This window comes from Rhipicephalus microplus, chromosome 1, assembly GCF_043290135.1.
Source record: "Rhipicephalus microplus isolate Deutch F79 chromosome 1, USDA_Rmic, whole genome shotgun sequence".
Taxonomy (NCBI): Eukaryota; Metazoa; Arthropoda; class Arachnida; order Ixodida; family Ixodidae; genus Rhipicephalus; species Rhipicephalus microplus.
Window position 1 is genome coordinate 114,838,037 of NC_134700.1, and position 18,135 is coordinate 114,856,171.

Genomic DNA, 18,135 nt, shown 5'->3' on the forward strand with positions numbered 1-18,135 from the left:
TGAAATTCTAATAGCAAAGGTAATCATAAGAATGCCACGACATACTTGTCGTCTTACCAGGCTGGGGAATCCATAACTAAATATAGAAAGTTGTGCAAGAAGGGAAGAAAAACTGAAACAAATCGTTCATTGAGTGCGACGTCATAGCTGTTCGTTTACTTTTTTAATCACTTCAATTATCATTTCGCGCATGATGGACTCAGCTACGACCTTTATTAGGCCTCTGAGTACTGTTGTTGCAGTTCCCAAGATCGCGTTCGTGGCCGGATCAGTCAATTTCAATGCTTTCAGTCGAATATCAAGCCCCTGCAGTGACATAATCTCGAAAGACTGCAGAGCCAACTTTGCATTGCTCGTCCTGCGTAGAGAAACAATATTTTTATTAAGATGCACTTGCACCCAAACGCAATATTGCTGAAAATATCCAAGTGTTCTCTCACTCGCGTGTTCAGGGACCTTCCATTTTGGCCGATGTAAGTTCGACCGCGGGACAGGGGGACCTTGTGCCTTACACCCATGGCGCACATCACAAATGGTCTCACCTGTTTCGGTTGCATGCAGCATTGTTCGGTCTTTGGTTTAGGCGTTTAAAGAACGTAAGATTGGAGTTACTTTATGGTTGGTTGCTTTCACACGCGAGGTGATTTCATAGATCTCGTAGATTTAGCTTTCACTTACATGCCATAAGATTCACCCATATACGAATAAGGTAAAAATAACTTGAGCACAGCCTGTGACGATGCTAGATATAATGGAACAAGTTTTACCTAACAAGATCTGTACCGCATGATTCTCTTCCTGCTGCCTTTATTTAAATAGTTCTTAAAGTAATAATTTGATTGTTAGCAATATTAGTGCTTTCTCAGCTGTCATTCTTTTGGATTCCATACATTACCTAGGTCGCTGTAGCGTTTTTTTGTATTTTACTGAAGTATGTAATTTGTTTGTTGCTATGTTAGTAAACTCCCTGTGTTATTCTTACAATTAACTGTATGCGTCATTTGAACTGCTGATTTGCACTCCACTGGACATTGCTGTTATGTAAAGGTGCTGTTGACGATTAATATAGAATCTGGTTGTGCCGGTAACGCAACAAAAACTCTGCTTATTACTGACTCAAATAGCGAAGCTTGTCTTTGCATTATTATAATGGTAAGTATGAAGAGTGGCCGTGAGTTTTTCATGTAGTGCTTTTGAGAAATATTGCTCTAGGAAATCCCCCGTCTTTCTTATGAGGCCCATTGAGCTGCTTAAGGCCATTCTTGAAAGCCTACGAATTTTCTATTTCTAACGTCAAAAATGAGTTAACATTACGTCATAATTATTTGGGTTAACTTTTGAACGTGTCGTGGGGTAAAGTGTGTTAATCTTATTCAGTGCCACTCCGAGGGTTCAATACATCATATTCTTTCTATTTTATTTAAATATACATTTCTTATCTTTTTGTACGCCTCTCAGTTCTTTTACAGTTTGATTAAATGACACTTTATTGGAGCCCTAAGGCATGTTTGTATTAACAGAGGCGGTTTCCTGCAACGCTTTTTCAAGCTGCACAATGGGTCTGAAAATATATAGGCTGGCCATGTTCTCTCGTGTAGAAGGAAGATTGTTGAAATATTGCATGTTGGTATGTTGGTAATGAAGATATTACGCTATAGGATATAAGTAGAACAGGAAGAGCCGTTGTAGTTGTTCGTCCTTTACGTATACTCCACGACGCATCACAAAAGATGCCGCTACCAGCTTTCCTGCTGCTATACACTTGTGTGGTAGTCCAGCATACCGGTAGTGAGTTCACGGAAAAAGCGAAACTCCGCACTTGTATTGGGTCGGTCGTTCGGGAGTGTCTTGAAGCTCTTGAATCATGGGAACCCGCTAGAACATGGATCTCAAACACACGGCCTGCGCAAGATAACCTTGGTCCCGTAGTTATGTGCTTTGTGGCTAGGAGATTGTGAGTGTTGCTCATTGTTTTCTCGCATATCGTGATTACGAACGCTTTGTTTGGGAAGTTACACAGACGTAAGTGGTCTGGAGAATTGTCTCGTGTGTACGAGACCCCCCACGCGGTATCATGTGCTGACACATACCCGCAGAGTAAAAGTTGTATACTTCCATTCGCATTTTACTCATTTTTGATGTCAGTAACCACATGTTCGTCAAATCCTCCCCCCCCCCCTCCCCAAACTCGAGTAAATACGGTTACATTCGAATAAATACAGTAATTTGTATGCGCGCCTCAAAACTTGTTGCTCGTGTATCTTGTATCATATTGTATTAGAGGTTCAAAAAATCTTTGCACAGCCGTGGTCTTAGGGACACAATGAGCTGTATGAAGCTGGAGAACATCCTGGTTCTTGCTAGAGATAGACATAAACACCCTGCTCACGCCACGAGAAGCTGATGAGAAGTACGAAAATAAATACGGTAAGGTTAACCAAAGGAGTAAGACAGTTGCCTGCATTGAAATTTTAAAACAATAAGGTGCGCAATGGAAATAATAATGTGCAAAGACACAGCGAGCTGACACAAGGGCATGGTGCTCTGAATGGTGCATGACACTAAACACAAGCAAAACTCTAGTCATAAGTTTTACAAACAAGTAAAAGCCTTCTAATTTCCTATATATATATATATATATATATATATATATATATATATATATATATATATATATATATATATATATATGAGACCTAACAGACAGTAATGCCAAGGAATGTACAGGGGAAGTTATTAGAACCAATAACTTCCCCTGTACATTCCTTGGCATTACTGTCTGTTAGATCCCACTAATATATTGTCAAAACACGGAAAAACGAGGCCTTAGGTATACACTTCTTTCCCTTATATATATATACATATATATATATATATATATATTGAGAAATGGGAAATCACCTAAATTATTCATGTAAAATACTTGGTAAATACATTAAAGTCCAACCTAAGATGGCAAACATACATAGCGGCTATTTGTTCGAAATTACAAAGAAAGCTGCATTTTGTCAAGAGAAGACTGAGTGACGTGCCTCCTGAGAATAAACTAACCACGTAAAAGACACTAACTAGACCCACACTAGAATATGCCGTCATAATTTGCAGTTCCCATCACAAATTGCTTATAAAAATTCATTGAGTGCGAAATTTAGCAGTCCGATTCGTGTTTTAAAGTTCACCCGTGTTCACCACTGTTACTGATTCGGGTAAAAAAAAACAAACTGTTGGCTTAATCAACGCAGAATGACTTTCAAACATAGGCTTTTGTATGATTTGTGTCATGAGCATTATAAAAAAATATTCAGAGCTTAACGTCTCCTTGAACCCCCCAGACACTTCTCAAAAACTATCCATAACAAGAAATTGCGGTTGTCTAAGCGTCGCAACGACATTAATGAAAACTCGTCTTTTATCATCAATAGCGTACTGCAATACTCTACGATCATATGCGGTGAACTGTGAAACGTTAGAATCTTTTTTCAAGAAATGAGCCATATTTTATCTTCGAACTCGCCTATTATATTCTGTACTGTACTTGCATGAGATCTAAGTTCAGTATCTTTGAAACTGCTAATAGCATAACATGCAGCACTGACCTGTCTTTTTTTAAATGTGTCAGTTTCGACAGCAATGTAGCCATTTTTCTACTATTACTCCTGTCTAGACAGAGATGGTCTGCAGAATAAGAGAATAATTAACATAATTAAATAACTACGACGTAATTCACAGAACTCTGGCGAACGCCGCCTTGGAGGAATGCAATGTCTCACCGCAGAACTAAACCCAGTGGCCAGTAAGGAGTAACGGTCCATTATTTCCCACCATAAAAGGTGCTATACCAAATTTTTCTTCATTGAACTTACTCATTTATCGTAAGCGTCAAGCGAGTACTGTCGACGTCCACAAATATGTACACGTCTACAGAAAGGAACAGCACCGAAATAGTTGTGGTATAGTTGATTGCGACACTCCCAGTGCCCATGTCAAGGTGAAGTTCCGTGCCGCGATCGTCCGACCTCAAGTAGTTTGGCCCAGTGCTCCGAATGCTGCCGAGGCCTGAGAGGCTGCCATTGTGCAGCTGCATGCCACCCAAAACTGGAACTTTTAGGGACTTATCTGGCAGCTTGAGTGGATCTAGTTTCATACTTTTTACGGCAAGCCTCAATATTTTCACCAGTGCTGAAGGAGTGTCAGCCGTCGACTGTGCTGAAGGAGATTCACCAGATTTGCGCTGTTTTATGCCTGCGAATAATAAAAAAAAGATACTTTGAATGCTCACTATGAGTACTGTCCAAGTACTAATGCGTGAAACAAAGAGCTGGGCAGTGATGATGATGGTTTACAACAGCATAAGCCACCAGGGGCACAGAGTTTCCTAATTATACACTAGAGAGAACTCGGGCACTAGCGCTAATCGGAGCTGCAACATATGGAGTTTCAGCAAGCATGACAATCATGGGTATGACATGGATTTGCCTAGCCTTCATACTTTACGTTCGTCTTGCTTCGCGTGGCTTGAAACTGCTTTGTCACCAAACAACAATCAGGCAAATGTTCGGCAGTTACGCCTCACTACCTTAACATTTTAGGTATGCCACTTCAAATATAATCACAAGGTGAAAGACAGTTTGTTCGTTTTTTTTCCAAACAAAACTAAAATACCGCAATAAACGAAGCCACAAGAGCGTCCGTGTGCCGCAAGCATGAAGGCTACACAAATCGATGGTATACCAATCATTGCCGTGTTTACTGAATGATCGCAGCGCCAGAGTCTACTCTAGGTAATTTCAGGAAGGTCTATGACAAGTGGGTCACAGGAGAACCTATAATCGATCTCACAAGCTTGTTGCAGCACTGTGGAAGTTACGGGTGCGTGACGGCCACATCCCGGCGCACTGCAAAATAGTACGCTTATTGGGCGAGCATTTTTGTTGGTATAATAGCTACAATAAGTGTTTTTTATTGAAATAGAAAATAAACAAAGGAATGTTTTTCACCATAACTTGGCGGCGGCTGCTCCTTTCCACTTGACTATTAGAAATAAAAAATGAAAAAGATAAAGTAGCTTATATTCATATATACAGTCATACATAGGTGAGTGAAAACGTTCTCCTTTAGGCAGAACAAACACCGAGTCACCATGCCCACTTTTAACTATAGGCAGCTCAGTAGTGTTCTTAAATCTTTGTTCCTTCGAAGATGTGTTGCAGCACCCTCATTGCTTTGCCATTCGTTTTATATGGTCATTGGCCTAGTATTTTATCCAACGCAAACGGCCGCTCGGGATCCAACGTATGGAGTTCCTGTTCGAGTCACCTTCGGTGTGTGTCGTGTTTCGGACAGTGGAGCAAGAGGCGATCGATATCCTCGTCGTCATGGTCCCATGTGCATGCTGAAGATGTTGCACGCTGATTAACAAGTAGAAAGTGCTTTTTGTAAGCAGTTCCGAGTTGTAGGCGATGTATGAATGTGTCGATACGCATTGGGAGGTCACGGTATAATTGGCATTCAAGATTAGAATCAACAGCATATAGGATCGATTCCTTTGTTTTGTGTGTGAACCCGGTAGACAAGGATAATGCACATTTTGTTGTGCTTCTATTCACATCCTATTGGGATACAAGAATGAGGCACATCACCGTAGAATGCTGAGCGGTTATCGCGAACTCATGTGGTTTCCGCAGTGACTTGAAACCCACTGAAATGCCACTCAGTGACTCGACTTCATAGCTTCTCAAAGCTCTTTTAGTATAGCGTACACTTTACGCACATCAATGTGTCTTGAAGTGGCATTTTCCACGCATGCGAGTGCTGCCAGAGAGTCTGAAATAACCACCCATTTTCTTGGTGTTGTTGACATTTTAATAAAGCTTATAACTAGCAAAATCTCTACGAGCTCCGACGTTGTTGAAGAGCCGAGATGGCCCAACTGACAAGCATATTCTTCGTGATATTTTGGAATTATAAATGTTGATGTCGCTGTCTCTTTGGCGATGGAACCGTCAGTGTACACGTGAGTTTATCCATGGTACCTGTCAAACAGATGATGTGATGCCAACGGCAGTGCCGCAACAATTGGAACTTCATGTTCGCTGCAAAGTCCTTCTATTGACGTTTCAATAGTTGGTAGCTGAAGCAGCCATGGCGAGTAGTTTGGTCCAGTGGCCAATGTGTTAAAACAAGAAGCCGAGAAATCTACTGTTGGTACACATTGTGTCTTTGCGCTCCGGCACGGTTCACGATGTTTGATATGAGCACATGTGAAAGGTGATGCGTGAGTAGACGAAAGAGGTGCCGACAGGTCTGCACATTTGAATTACTATAAAGTTGGGTTCTCTTGCCTCTGACAGTGTCAGAAAACTTGATGTTGCCTGTGGCACCCCCAGACATATGCGTAAGCTTCGTGCTTGTAACAGCTGAAGTCGGCGCAGAGACGTCTGAGAGATGTTGTGGAGAACTGGCGCACAGTAGGCAATTTTTTGTCGGATTAGTTCACAATGGACGTGGAGTAGAAACGCTGATGTACCGCCTCATTTCGTTCCGGCTATGCGACGTATAACATTTATGTTGCTGTTCTCTTGATTTTCTAGATCAACAATACGCTGACTCCATATGAGTAGGCTGTCTAAAATAACACCAAGGAAGCGATGCTTTCATGCAATTTCGATTCTCAGGCCATCAACAAAATGTTTCATGTTTTTCACTGTCTTTCTCGTGAAACGTAGAACTACCAATTTGGCGTGAAAAATCTGCATGCCTCGCTCTTTGAGGTAAATCACTCATTGCGTTTAGTCCTTGCTGAAGCCGATGTTTGATCACTTCAAGTGATTTGTGGGATGTCCATGTGTATGTGTGTTCATACATGGAAACGTTCAAGGCTTCAGGCAGCACTTCTGGAAGACTTGCCATTGCAGCATTCAAAAGAAGCAGACATAAGTGCTTTCGTACGTGCTCCTTAATTGTGAAGTAATTTGAAGTCCTTCGTTGGGACTATTTTGAGAGTCTCCACTTCAGTATTGTAATTATTTGTTTTTTACTTTTTGCCAACGTCATCGAAGAAATAGTTTCTTGCATATTCACACATTATGTTCAAAGCATACCAGAAATTTATTCGCTCATGAGCAGTGATATATTAGCATTCCAGAAAAAGCAATGCATCTACCATCTGTCTGTCTGTCTGCCTGGTCTGTCTGCCTCGTCTGTCTGCCTCGTCTGTCTGCCTCGTCTGTCAGCCTGTCTGCCTGCCTGCCTGCCTGCCTGCCTGCCTGCCTGCCTGACTGCCTGCCTGTCTACCCGCCCGCCCGCTCGCCCGCTGCCTGCCTGCCTGCCTGCCTGCCTGCCTGCCTGCCTGCCTGTTCCTTCTTCGCTATGGCTGTCCGTCCACTCCTATCACACTAGAGCGCGCACCGGACAGATGGACGCATGAACGCTTCTCTGCGCTCATCACCATTGACTCCGTGGACAATTTGTGAAATTCTTATTTTAACAGTGCTACCTATATGGTGTACTGCAATGGGGCAGTGTGCGTTCTCCACAGCAAACCAATGGCACAGTGGCGATCGAATTTGCGATGACGCCAGCAGTAGAGCGCCATCATCGAACGCTGTGCCTAGCGCGCGAAATTCAGGTTTGCATTGCCGACCTTTGTGGAGATATTGAGTGAAAGAGTCTCATAACACGACTGAAATAAAAGTATCTGTAAGAATAAAACACATTCAATATATTTGGATGCATTAATGAGATAAATATTGGTACTTCTGCCTAGTCGAGCTGGTACAGTTCCTATCGCAGAACAGGGACCTAGATCGTCTGCATACTGTGTTAACTGCAAAAGGGATAAAAAAGCACATCGCTATTCGTTTGATTCACTTGTACCCATGCCTAGCCATCACACTAACTTGAAGTCATGCGACGAAACCAATGAGGAGGCCCTGAAGGATAATGTTATCAGCAGGTGAGTTCCACCACCACCACTTACCTGCATAAGCCAGGAGAGTAAATAGTAGTACTGTTGAAGAAATAATGCTAAAGTACGTACTGTTTTCCATTTTTATACATTTTTCTGCTCAGCCTTGTACATTTTATGAGCAGCGCGGCAACTACAAATACCAATCTCGTAGGCTTTGTAACTCAGCTGCTCATAAAGTCAGACGGCGCCGACAAATGGCGACACAGTAGTACGCTGTGGTCTGGTAGTGCTGGCTGTCATCGCAAAAAAAGCCACGTCTGGAACGCCAGACGGCACAATGCCCCGTTCCAGTACATCATACCACGTATCCTCATTGTTGAAAATTATACGAAAACCATTAATGCGAACTAATGATAATATTTCCAAGGACACACATGCAACACCATCTAGTGAGCAATTCCTAAATGTAACTAGAAGTGGCTACTACAACCTACTACGAGGGAACGACCCACACCCAAATATATTCGCCTCTAAAACGTGATGTGAAGGCTCTGAAAAGTGCTGGGCCATCCTGGGCAAACAAGGCTTCATTCAGTGCATTACCGTCTACTTCATGCTGTTCATTGAATGTTCAATTTTATCTAAAAAAAGCAAATACGATAGCGTTAGGCGGCCTAGATACGCTTCGAAATGAGTGCAGAGAAGGAGCCAGCATAAAGTTTCTCGTCAAGAAGACTGCACACCGAACAAGGGTGAGGAAGTGGACGCTGTAGGAGTGGGAGTATGAGAGAGAAATGGCTGGCAGTGTTGGCACCCAAGAAGAGCTACGAATGGGAAAGGACAACAGCACAAAAAGAAGCTAGACAACTGTGACCCGGAAGTGCTGCGAAGGACTCTGCAGTTTCTTTCGCAGAAACAAGATCCCCACTATCACCAAGCTTACGCACCACTTCAAAGAGAACAGCGGGCTGTCATCCGTGCTTCAACGCTGTCAGCCGTCTTCCAATGAGCTGTATTTGACAGCTGCTTTCTCAGATATCAAGCATATTGCCACTAAACCGGCGTGGGCATCGCATGTATTGTCATGTCACCATGAACTATTTAAGATCCTGTTTGGCCAGCCGCCGCTGGGTTTTGATGCTGTCATGAGGACTGGATACTTACAGTCTCTTGCTTTTCAGGTCAGTATGCCCTACTGTCATGCTTCCGTTTATCGATATGACTGGTCTTACATGACGGCACCGAAAACCTACCTTTCACTCCTTGTGCATACTTATTTTCATTGCCTGTCTGAGACGACCGCACAGAAATCTCGGGCTTTGTTTTCTGTGCTGTGGGGGCGTTAATTGCTGTCAGGAGACGTCGAGAAGAATCCGGGGCCGTTCACTAGGAAACACGAACAGGTTCTTTTTTTTGCATTGCGTTCCCTGCCAAAAACACACGACGGTCAAGATAAGGTTCTGAAGGCGCTCAAAGAAATTAAAGCTAATCAAAATGCTGCTGGCAATAAGCTTACAGAACTTACGGCTCGACTGGCAGCAATTGAACGTGACGTTGGTGGCTTAAACGAGTCGGGGGATTGGGGGACGAGTTCCAACAGCTGAAATCTGCGCACTCCCCACTTGCAGCCCAGTTGAACTGGGTTGAAACGCACCAAGACAGCCTTGGAAATAGGTTGCGCAGAAATAACTTGGTCTTTTACGGATTGAAAGATACAGTAGGCGACAGTTGGGAAGACTGAACATCGGGTGCTATCTCTTTGATCGGACTATCTGGGTGTCTAGGTGACGTTATCGGACACTGAACGGGCTCACAGGGTGGGTCACTTTACTACCTCGAAGAATAAGCGCATTGTAGCACAGTTTTGTTCCTTCAAAAGAAGCAAAATGTACTTACGAGTGCTCACAAGTTTGAAGGAACCACTCTGTCAATAAGCGAGGATTACTCAAGCAAAGTTCGTATGGAAAAAAGAGAACTAGTTTTATTTGCCAAAGAGTGCGAAGAAATATCCAGGCTTCGCTTCAATGAGCTGATTATATGGGCCCAAACATTCATCTACAATTTGCCATGTTATGGCGTAGAACCGTTGCAATAACAATCAAAGCCTTCCTTTCGATACGAATGGCACGATCAGCTGGAATTAGTGTTTGTTGTTGTAAGCTGTCGGAGCATAAAAAAATAGGAAGGATGCGTTCTTAGACCTTGCAACTACTACGAATGCCGATATATTTTTGGCACCGAATCGTGGCTCGATGACAGTATTTACAACACAGAAGTGTTTCCGTCACATATGATCGTCTATCACAAAGATCGAAATGCGCACGGTGGGAGATTTTTCATATGGGTAATAACAGATTAAAAACGGGTCTGTATGAATTGTCAGCCATAACTACGATGCTGTGTGGTGTAAAATCGAGCTGCCACAAGCGCAGCACATTGTGGTGGACTGTTTTTATCGGCCGCCTAACTCCAACAGTGCGCAGCCATTGGAAGCTTTGTCTGAAGCACTGGCTACGTTAGTAACTGAATATATTTTACTGGGAGGTGATTTTAACCTTCGTGATGTTGACTGGATAAGTCATGCTCCCGTCTTGCACTCGCGGTCTGGCCCGTACTTAGCACTGAAAGAGCTCATTAGAGAACACGCATTGCGTGAGTTCATTGCATCTTCTACAAGGTGCGCGGGGCAATGTGCTAACATATTTGATATTGTTTTTTGTAATCATCGCGCCATCATAAGGTCAGTTACAACTATGACTGGTATTAGTTATCATGAGGTAGTAGTTGGAAGCTTAGATTGCCCAAACCTAAAGTTAAATAAAATGTCGCCGCGAATCATTTATTTTTATGAAAACGGTAACTATGAAGCAATATCCTCCAAGCTTACTTCGTTTTTCACTGAGTTGACTGAGATGATGAATATATTCACTCTGTGGGAACTTTTTAAAACCGAGCTTGCTAGTTTTGTCAGTAGTCGTGTACCTTCCAAAGTTATTTCCGGAAAACGGAGAGGCGAGAAACCCTGCAATCCCACAAGCTTAAGGAAGGTAATCAATAAAAAATCACACTTTCAAGCGTTTTTGCTCATCAGGAACTGCTGATGTTCAAGAAAAACTCGCTGAGTTAAGTCGACTGTTAAAAAGCAACCAAGGGTAGCGAAATATAGCTTTTTGCTTCGCTAGAAAGAAAGCTGATTACTCATCCCAAGGAAGTTTTGAAATATGTGAAATCTAAAAAATGAACTCTGCTGGCATTCTGGGCATAACTGATAGTGAAACAACCATTTAGGAAGATGCAGCGAAGGCAGCCTGCTTAAAGAAGTATCTTCAATCTGTGTTTTCCGAACCAATTCATGGTGAAATGCCATGAACGACAACCCAGAAATTCGAATTTGTGGATGACATTCTTAATTCGGCTATAGTGGTGTGTGCGCTGTTCTTGTACGACTTTAACCAAACTCGGCTCCAGGACCAGATTCCCTTTCTAATCACGTATGGAAGAGGTGTGCAAGTGCTCTAGCACCATTTTATTCATCTTAGTTTCAAAATTGCTTGAAGGTGAGAAACGGCCGTCTGAATAAAAGCTAGCAAATGTGCCAATATAAAAGTCTGCAAACGAAAATAATGTTCTGAACCACCGGCCAATTGTTTTGACCAACGTATGTTGCAAAACTCTTCAACACGTTATGTATATAGTGGTATTATATAGCATTTGGAAATAAATAATTTTCTGTATATTTGAGCATCGTTTTAGGTCTGGTATGCCATGTGTTACAGAACTGTGCGAATTTTCTTATGATGTTTTAAGTTCATGTGATAAAGCTTACGAAGTCGACTCGGTACTTCTGAACTTTCAGAAAGCGTTTGACACCGTTAAACATGCTCTTTTATTACATAAATTATCGTTTTTAGGTCTGCCTGCATCTGTTATTGGTTGGTGGAGGGATAATTTTATTTCTAGGAAATAGTCCGTCCGAGTAAATGATTCGTCTTCTTCATACGTCAGCGTAACTTCAGGGGTGTCACAAGGTTAGGTATTGGGTCCTCTCTAATTTTTGGTCTATAATAATGATTCGTCAGAGACGCTAACATCAAACGTGAGGCTAACAACAAACGTGAGGTGTTGTAAGACATGGAAAGTGTGTTTGAATGTAAAAAAAAAATGTTGCTTTTACCAGAAAACGCAAACCTCTTCACTCGTCCTACAGCTTGTCAGGAGCGCAACTCAACCGTGTTGAACATTTTAAATACCTTGGTGTACACTTGTCTGCCGTTTTATCTCAAATAAGCATTTAGTTTACGTAAATGGTAAGGCTAACGGTGTGTTAAACTTTAATAAGCGCGAGTTCAAGTCTGCCCCAAAAAGTCTGACAGAGACTTTCTATGTTACGAATGCCCGACCTATCCTTAAATATGCATGTATAGCGTGGGATTTTTATGGTCAAACTCTAAACTATAAACTAAAAGTAGGCCGCTCTTTTACACCGACGAAACATGGGTCAACGCTGGCCACACGGGTGGACAAGTGTGGGCTGATAGAACCACAGATACCGTCCATAAAATGCATGGATCTGGTATGCCTACAGGCCTTCAAGACCCTAGTGGAAAGGGTGGCCGTATTGTAGTGACTCCTCGTGCAAGCCAGAATTGGTTTGTGGTAAGCGCAAGGGCAGTGTTTTGCGCGAAGAACTCAGGCAACTATCACAGTGAGATGAATGGTGTGAACTACGAAATATGGTTCTCTAATAAATTGAGAAGTGCTTATCTGCAGTGGAAACTTCTAAGAATTCTGTGACATGTGTCTCTTTCTGAAGCGCACAAATGCAACCGTGTGCTTGAAATGTGCCATGTTTGTGCGAATCTTAAGATATTGAAGTATGGTCCTGCGTCTCTTTTTATTGGTTTGTGTAACGATATGACGGTGTGTGAAAACCAAATCTGCTGTTACAATAAAGATGCATGCCAACATTTGCCTCTGTTCATTTCCTGCTGAAGTTGTGTAGATTGTGAAACAAGTCAGTGGCAGCATGACGTTTCTTGTATACGTATAAATAATAAATATTCGCATAAACGCCTGCGACAAACATTTCTACTTCTAGTGTCTCAGAACTCAAGCGCCTCATAATTCTGGAAGGTCAACTTTTATACCCTCTGCTTCAAGGGCGCTTGGTAGGTACATAAATTACATTAAAAATCATGTCTCCACGCGTGCGTTTTCGGATTGCGAATTCTTGTATAATCTATCATGAAGAAGTTTCAAGGTCTTAACCGGAAACGGCATCGGTTTGGGACGACAAAATACTTTGTGAAACAGGCAACCTTCACATGTTTTTCTCGAATTCTGCGTGGAACAATTGCAGTAGCCTTCTAAATATATAAACAAACACACCCACTTCTTAAACACTGTTGCGTGATGCATTCGGCATCAGGCAGCAACATATGATAAACGTTTAAAAAAGTCACAGCTTTGCAGCACAGGCGAATAAATGAAGGCGATAGAAAGAGATTCAAATGTCACATGCAGAATGAAAAGCAGATGGAAATGTGCCCCGCGTTTCACATGCACAAATGACACACGAAACGTACTCAAATGTACGGATGCACGCGAATAAGCGTCTCAGTTGTTCACGGATGCACGCGAATAAGCGTCTCAGCGTCTCAGTTTTTTTCAATTTGTCTGAAAAGCGTGCGCTTTTCGCAAACAGTGACTACAATGAATGCAGTGACCTTTGTGCACCCGGTAACTACAACAGAGTCGTTCCAGGTAAAGCCCGAGGCAAGTCAAGACATACGATCCTCCCCTCCTCCCCACAGGAGATAAGAATGCACGAGGAAGCGTCACTTCCCTCCTCTAAGAGGGCCAAAGTACGCGTAGGAGAGTAGCGCGCTCGTCGCCACATAATGTAGCGATGCGCGCTCATTGCGCCATCCTGCTGATAGTGCTGGCAACATAATTCCCCCCCTCCTCCCGAGATGCCCGTGAGCAGCGGTAAGTGGCAGATATGAATACCTTGCCGTTTGAACGGTGATGGACCTGCTCCTCGGTGGCTTCTTGCAATGGATTTCGAAAGTAGTCGATTTGATGTGGTATTCTTAAAATCAGATGCACTTCTTGTCTGCTAGGGTCAATAACGATGCACAGCTGGCCCTTGACAATCAAGCGTTCAGCTTCCACAAGGTTTTTTTGGCTTTATCTGTCCGCAGGTTGGTGAGCCAGACGCAGTGGTTAACGCCTCGAACTGACGATTGAGAAGATGCAAGTTTGATTCCGCGCTCCGGAGTCTTCGTATGATTTTTTTCTTTCTTGCATTTGCATATATGCAGATACGTATACATATACGGTGAGTGACGCTGACATCGATGGCCACGCCGGCGACAAAATCCAGCTGAAAGTGCCCATATGATTGCGAGAGCAATAAAAACATTAAAAAAAATTCTGTTCACCCAACCGGATTGTAAGCTCGCTTCACTGAAATGTGAGTGATCTCATGGTGCGAGCGCTCTAACCTATGAGACCACAGCTAAATATGTGCGCGAATTTATACAACGCGGAATAACTCGTGTTCATGATTGGTTGAAATTTGGCCTAGCATTCGTAAAGCTGCAACCAGCTTGTGAGATGCAGTTTAGCTGGAAGCGGTCGAAAATGTCGTTCACTTTTGCGTTATCTTCTACAAAAACGTTCTAGAAATAACTATAGCCTAACACTAAGATCATCCCAATTATTCAGGTGAGCCCCGCAACTGCATGCGTCATAGTGTGCCACCTTTAGCAGTAGCTAACAAGGGAAGGGATAAGAAGAATAAAAGATATAGAGAGCAGCAAAGTGTCAGAGAAATTTAAAATATTTGCAGACAGTTAGAGAAGTAGGTGGATACGGCCCTGATCGCCGAGCGGTCGTTGAAGAGAGGACACCGTCTACGAGACAACCGTCAGCCACAAAATCCGCCGATCTCTTAATCAGCTGCTTATGTATACATGAATACATCTGACGTGTACAGCACTCGGTGATTGTACACGGGATGTATGCAGCTTTTGGCTGCTAGCGGTGAGGATGACGGTGAGGGCTAGAGTGTTCGTGACGCACGGGGACGGCATCCGGTATAGACAGTCGCTCACTCCGTGCTTCTCAGTGGAGCCTGCGGAGCGATAGGCTTCTTCGTAACGCGTTGCCCGCCAGTTACAGCCGCTTCGCCCCGCATCGCACGTTAGAGTAGCGTTTCAAAGCCACCAGCTGTGCAGCGTTGGCGCCACCACGAATCACGTAATGAACGACTGTCATACAGGAAACAGTCACCGTGGGCCACGAACGCTTTTGCCCTCACCGCCAGCAGCCACGTACGGCGTTTCAGTACAGCGTGTCAACCACCAAGCATGACGCATACTAGCGCCTGTAGATTCTGCGGGCGTTGCGTTGCTCTATATATCACGCGAAAACCCGAAATAAAATGCACTAATTTCAATGGACGTGGATTAGAGTCTTCTTGTGAAGCCGTCACTCACTTTTTATTGCCGGAAGTTGACCTAAACTGAAGGTCAAATGTTTTGTTTTTTTTTTAATTGGAAGGTGTGGATTTACCACTTGTTTACAGTCGTATGAGAACGTAAAATCATGTTTACACAGTGAGAAAAAAGACCGTCTATCTACTTCTTCTTATGGGAATCGAAAACAACCTCGGCACAAAATATAAAATTCACTATGCAACTAAAAAGTACGACATGACTGCACAGTTTTAGGCCAAGAATAACAGCACACTAAAGGAATATCATTGGAAACCAATATGCTCGTACATAATGTAGCCGAGTGGCAATAATAACGCGCCTGTTTCTCGCTTCGTATTGCTCGCTAGAACAAAGTAACTAAGATCGTTCAGTGGCGATAAAAACCATGGATAGTAGAATTTATGTCCTCTTCGCACTGTGAAGTAAAACGTAATGAGTGCTGTACTTACCACAATTGATTTGCTTTGTTTACTGCAACAATAATCCTATCGCAGTGTTATAAACGCAAGAAAAAAATAACGCACCTACATCTGCGTACGTTGATGTATAAATGAAATCTTCCACATTTTACAGAAATATTTATCGAGAAGAAAAGCTACGTTGAAGAAAGGAAGAATAAACATTACTTCGTGAGCTGACGAAGGTATAGTCCTCCACAGGTGGGCGGAGGTTTCAGTCCTGGATACCACTCAGTGGAGTCCAAGTGCTAGTAAGTCGACATTTTATAAAAACTGCTAAACCTTGCTCAACCGCCAATCTTGAAGCTCCCGTAAACACTAATGCCATCGTGTTTTTTATTGAAATTAGATATAAGGTGCCTTCCACGGCGCTTAAAATGCTGAAGGTGTCTATGGAATGTCACGGTCAAGGGAACTCACGACTCTCAGTGAGAAGCTTGCGACTGGCAATTGTGGTTATATTTTGTGTCGGAAGTTGCGCACTGACATGGTATTTACTTATACTTCAAAGACATATACTATTGCTCGTATAAATAAACGATGCGTGAATGGCGGCAAACGCCTCAAGATGATTTTTCTCTGAAGTCTTGTAATACATGTAGTTTGACTATGAGAACAGCAGTTACGCCTTCTCTGCCCTTCAGTTGCCTTGTTCTTTTGCATAGTGCCACTATATCTCACCTTCGTATTGCTTGAACACTGCGCAGGAAGTCAAAGCGCAAAGTTCTTGCTGTAAATGCATCGCCTTTTGCTTAGAACAACGGTTCTTGACGACGTGATTTGATAAACGCATAATATTTATTAAGGAATGCTGTCAACCTTCATGCGAGAGTTTTACAGAGAGTGTAACACAATAAAAATAATGAAGTAAATATTTAGGAGGTAATTATGGAAAAATCTGTTTATAATTACCTAGAGGGCTTACCTGATATTCCAGTTTGGCAGAAGACGGTGAAGAACAAAATAATGAACACGGCGGATAAATTCATTGTTAATGTGGCTTCACTCTGGCTCATGCCGGTTCCTCAGGCTTCAATGATGTATGACAGTGTTTGCCGTGGCAGCGCTATGAAATACCTTTCAGTCTAATTATTCCCGCCTCGCACACGATTAAAAAAAGCAGTGCTTCAGAATTTAGAGATTTAACTCTCACGGACTATTCTGCCCGTTAAACACGATGGGAACAGCTGGCTTTCCCTTGAAATGTAAGATCCAAGCCACGTGCGCAACGTAATATAGAGCATCAGCACATGGCTGTACATGTGCGGTGCATCTGCGGCCACATGTGGTGGCGTTTAAATGGAAGAAAAAATATAAACACTAGTAAATTCTTTGCGTATACTCATCAAGAACAATATTCCACATTCTTCAAGTGATCGCGTATGTATTTAGGCATAGAAAAATGAATATTTGCCACCATACAACTTTATTTATTTAAACAGCTAGTAAAAAAATACAATTTTTACACCACGTAATAAGCAAGTAGTGCAGAACTGTGCTTGTGCTCAGGGGCTCCTGAAGTATATCTGAAGTGTGGGGGCAATGTTTGTGAACAGGGATACATATATGGGCAATAATACATATGTCTGTTTTTGCTAAGGCGAGAAAAGAACGAGAAGGGGCCAAAGCAGCCATTAGTAGGGAGGCACGCCCCCCCCCCCCCTGGTTTCTAACCTGCACCCCTGGTTCCGGAGCCCCTGTTTGTACTCTTGTTCTAAGTGACGTCACAGGCTCGGAAGGCGTCTCCTAGAACAGAGTAATTAATCAACAACGAAAATGACTGATATTCAGCATTAAAACAAGCAAGAAAGCTTTGAACGAGAGAATACAATATTATAAAACAATACTTGTAAATCTGCCTCATCCAATTGACCCTTATTCGCTATATAAAAAACCACAGCATATCCAGGGAGTGTATGATGATGAGTGGGGCGAAGCGTTCGTCCGTCCGTCCGTGCGTCCATCCACGGGTCCGACCAAGCAAGATACGACAAGCTCACTCCTCCACGCGCGGCGACAATACATAAGAAGCGGAGATAACACCCGCACAGCACTGCGCAGCAGCCCATCGGAGCCCTTAAAAAATTGGCAGATCCCACGTACAGTGGAAATCTACGATATGCGAAGCACGAATGCGAAAGGTTAGTATGTCACTTTAAAATCAGCACTGCGTTACGAGGTGGAGGTAAATTACGCCGTATATGACTTCGTGTCGTGGCGTATCATGTTTGGGTGTGGCGTTTACCTTCGCCATCTATGCACGCCA

General features: G+C 42.9%; 2 protein-coding genes across 2 annotated transcripts in view; one reads left to right on the forward strand and one right to left on the reverse strand.

Annotated features, from left to right (window-relative positions):
• LOC119178439 (decapping and exoribonuclease protein) overlaps nucleotides 1-14,299 on the forward strand; it is an 80,207-nt gene extending 65,908 nt beyond the window's left edge. Inside the window, exon 7 of the mRNA XM_075887298.1 lies at nucleotides 14,113-14,299. The gene's annotated coding sequence lies outside the window, so the exon portion shown is untranslated. The remainder of the gene's footprint in view (nucleotides 1-14,112) is intronic.
• On the reverse strand, nucleotides 135-17,054 carry LOC119178286 (uncharacterized). Its single transcript, XM_075887300.1, has 3 exons — nucleotides 16,795-17,054; nucleotides 3,864-4,242; nucleotides 135-358 (listed from the first exon to the last, which is right to left on the reverse strand). The coding sequence occupies exons 1-3, from the start codon at nucleotides 16,883-16,885 to the stop codon at nucleotides 142-144; spliced, it is 687 nt and encodes a 228-aa protein (XP_075743415.1). The 5' UTR covers nucleotides 16,886-17,054; the 3' UTR covers nucleotides 135-141.
• Between the last annotated feature and the right edge of the window lie 1,081 nt (nucleotides 17,055-18,135).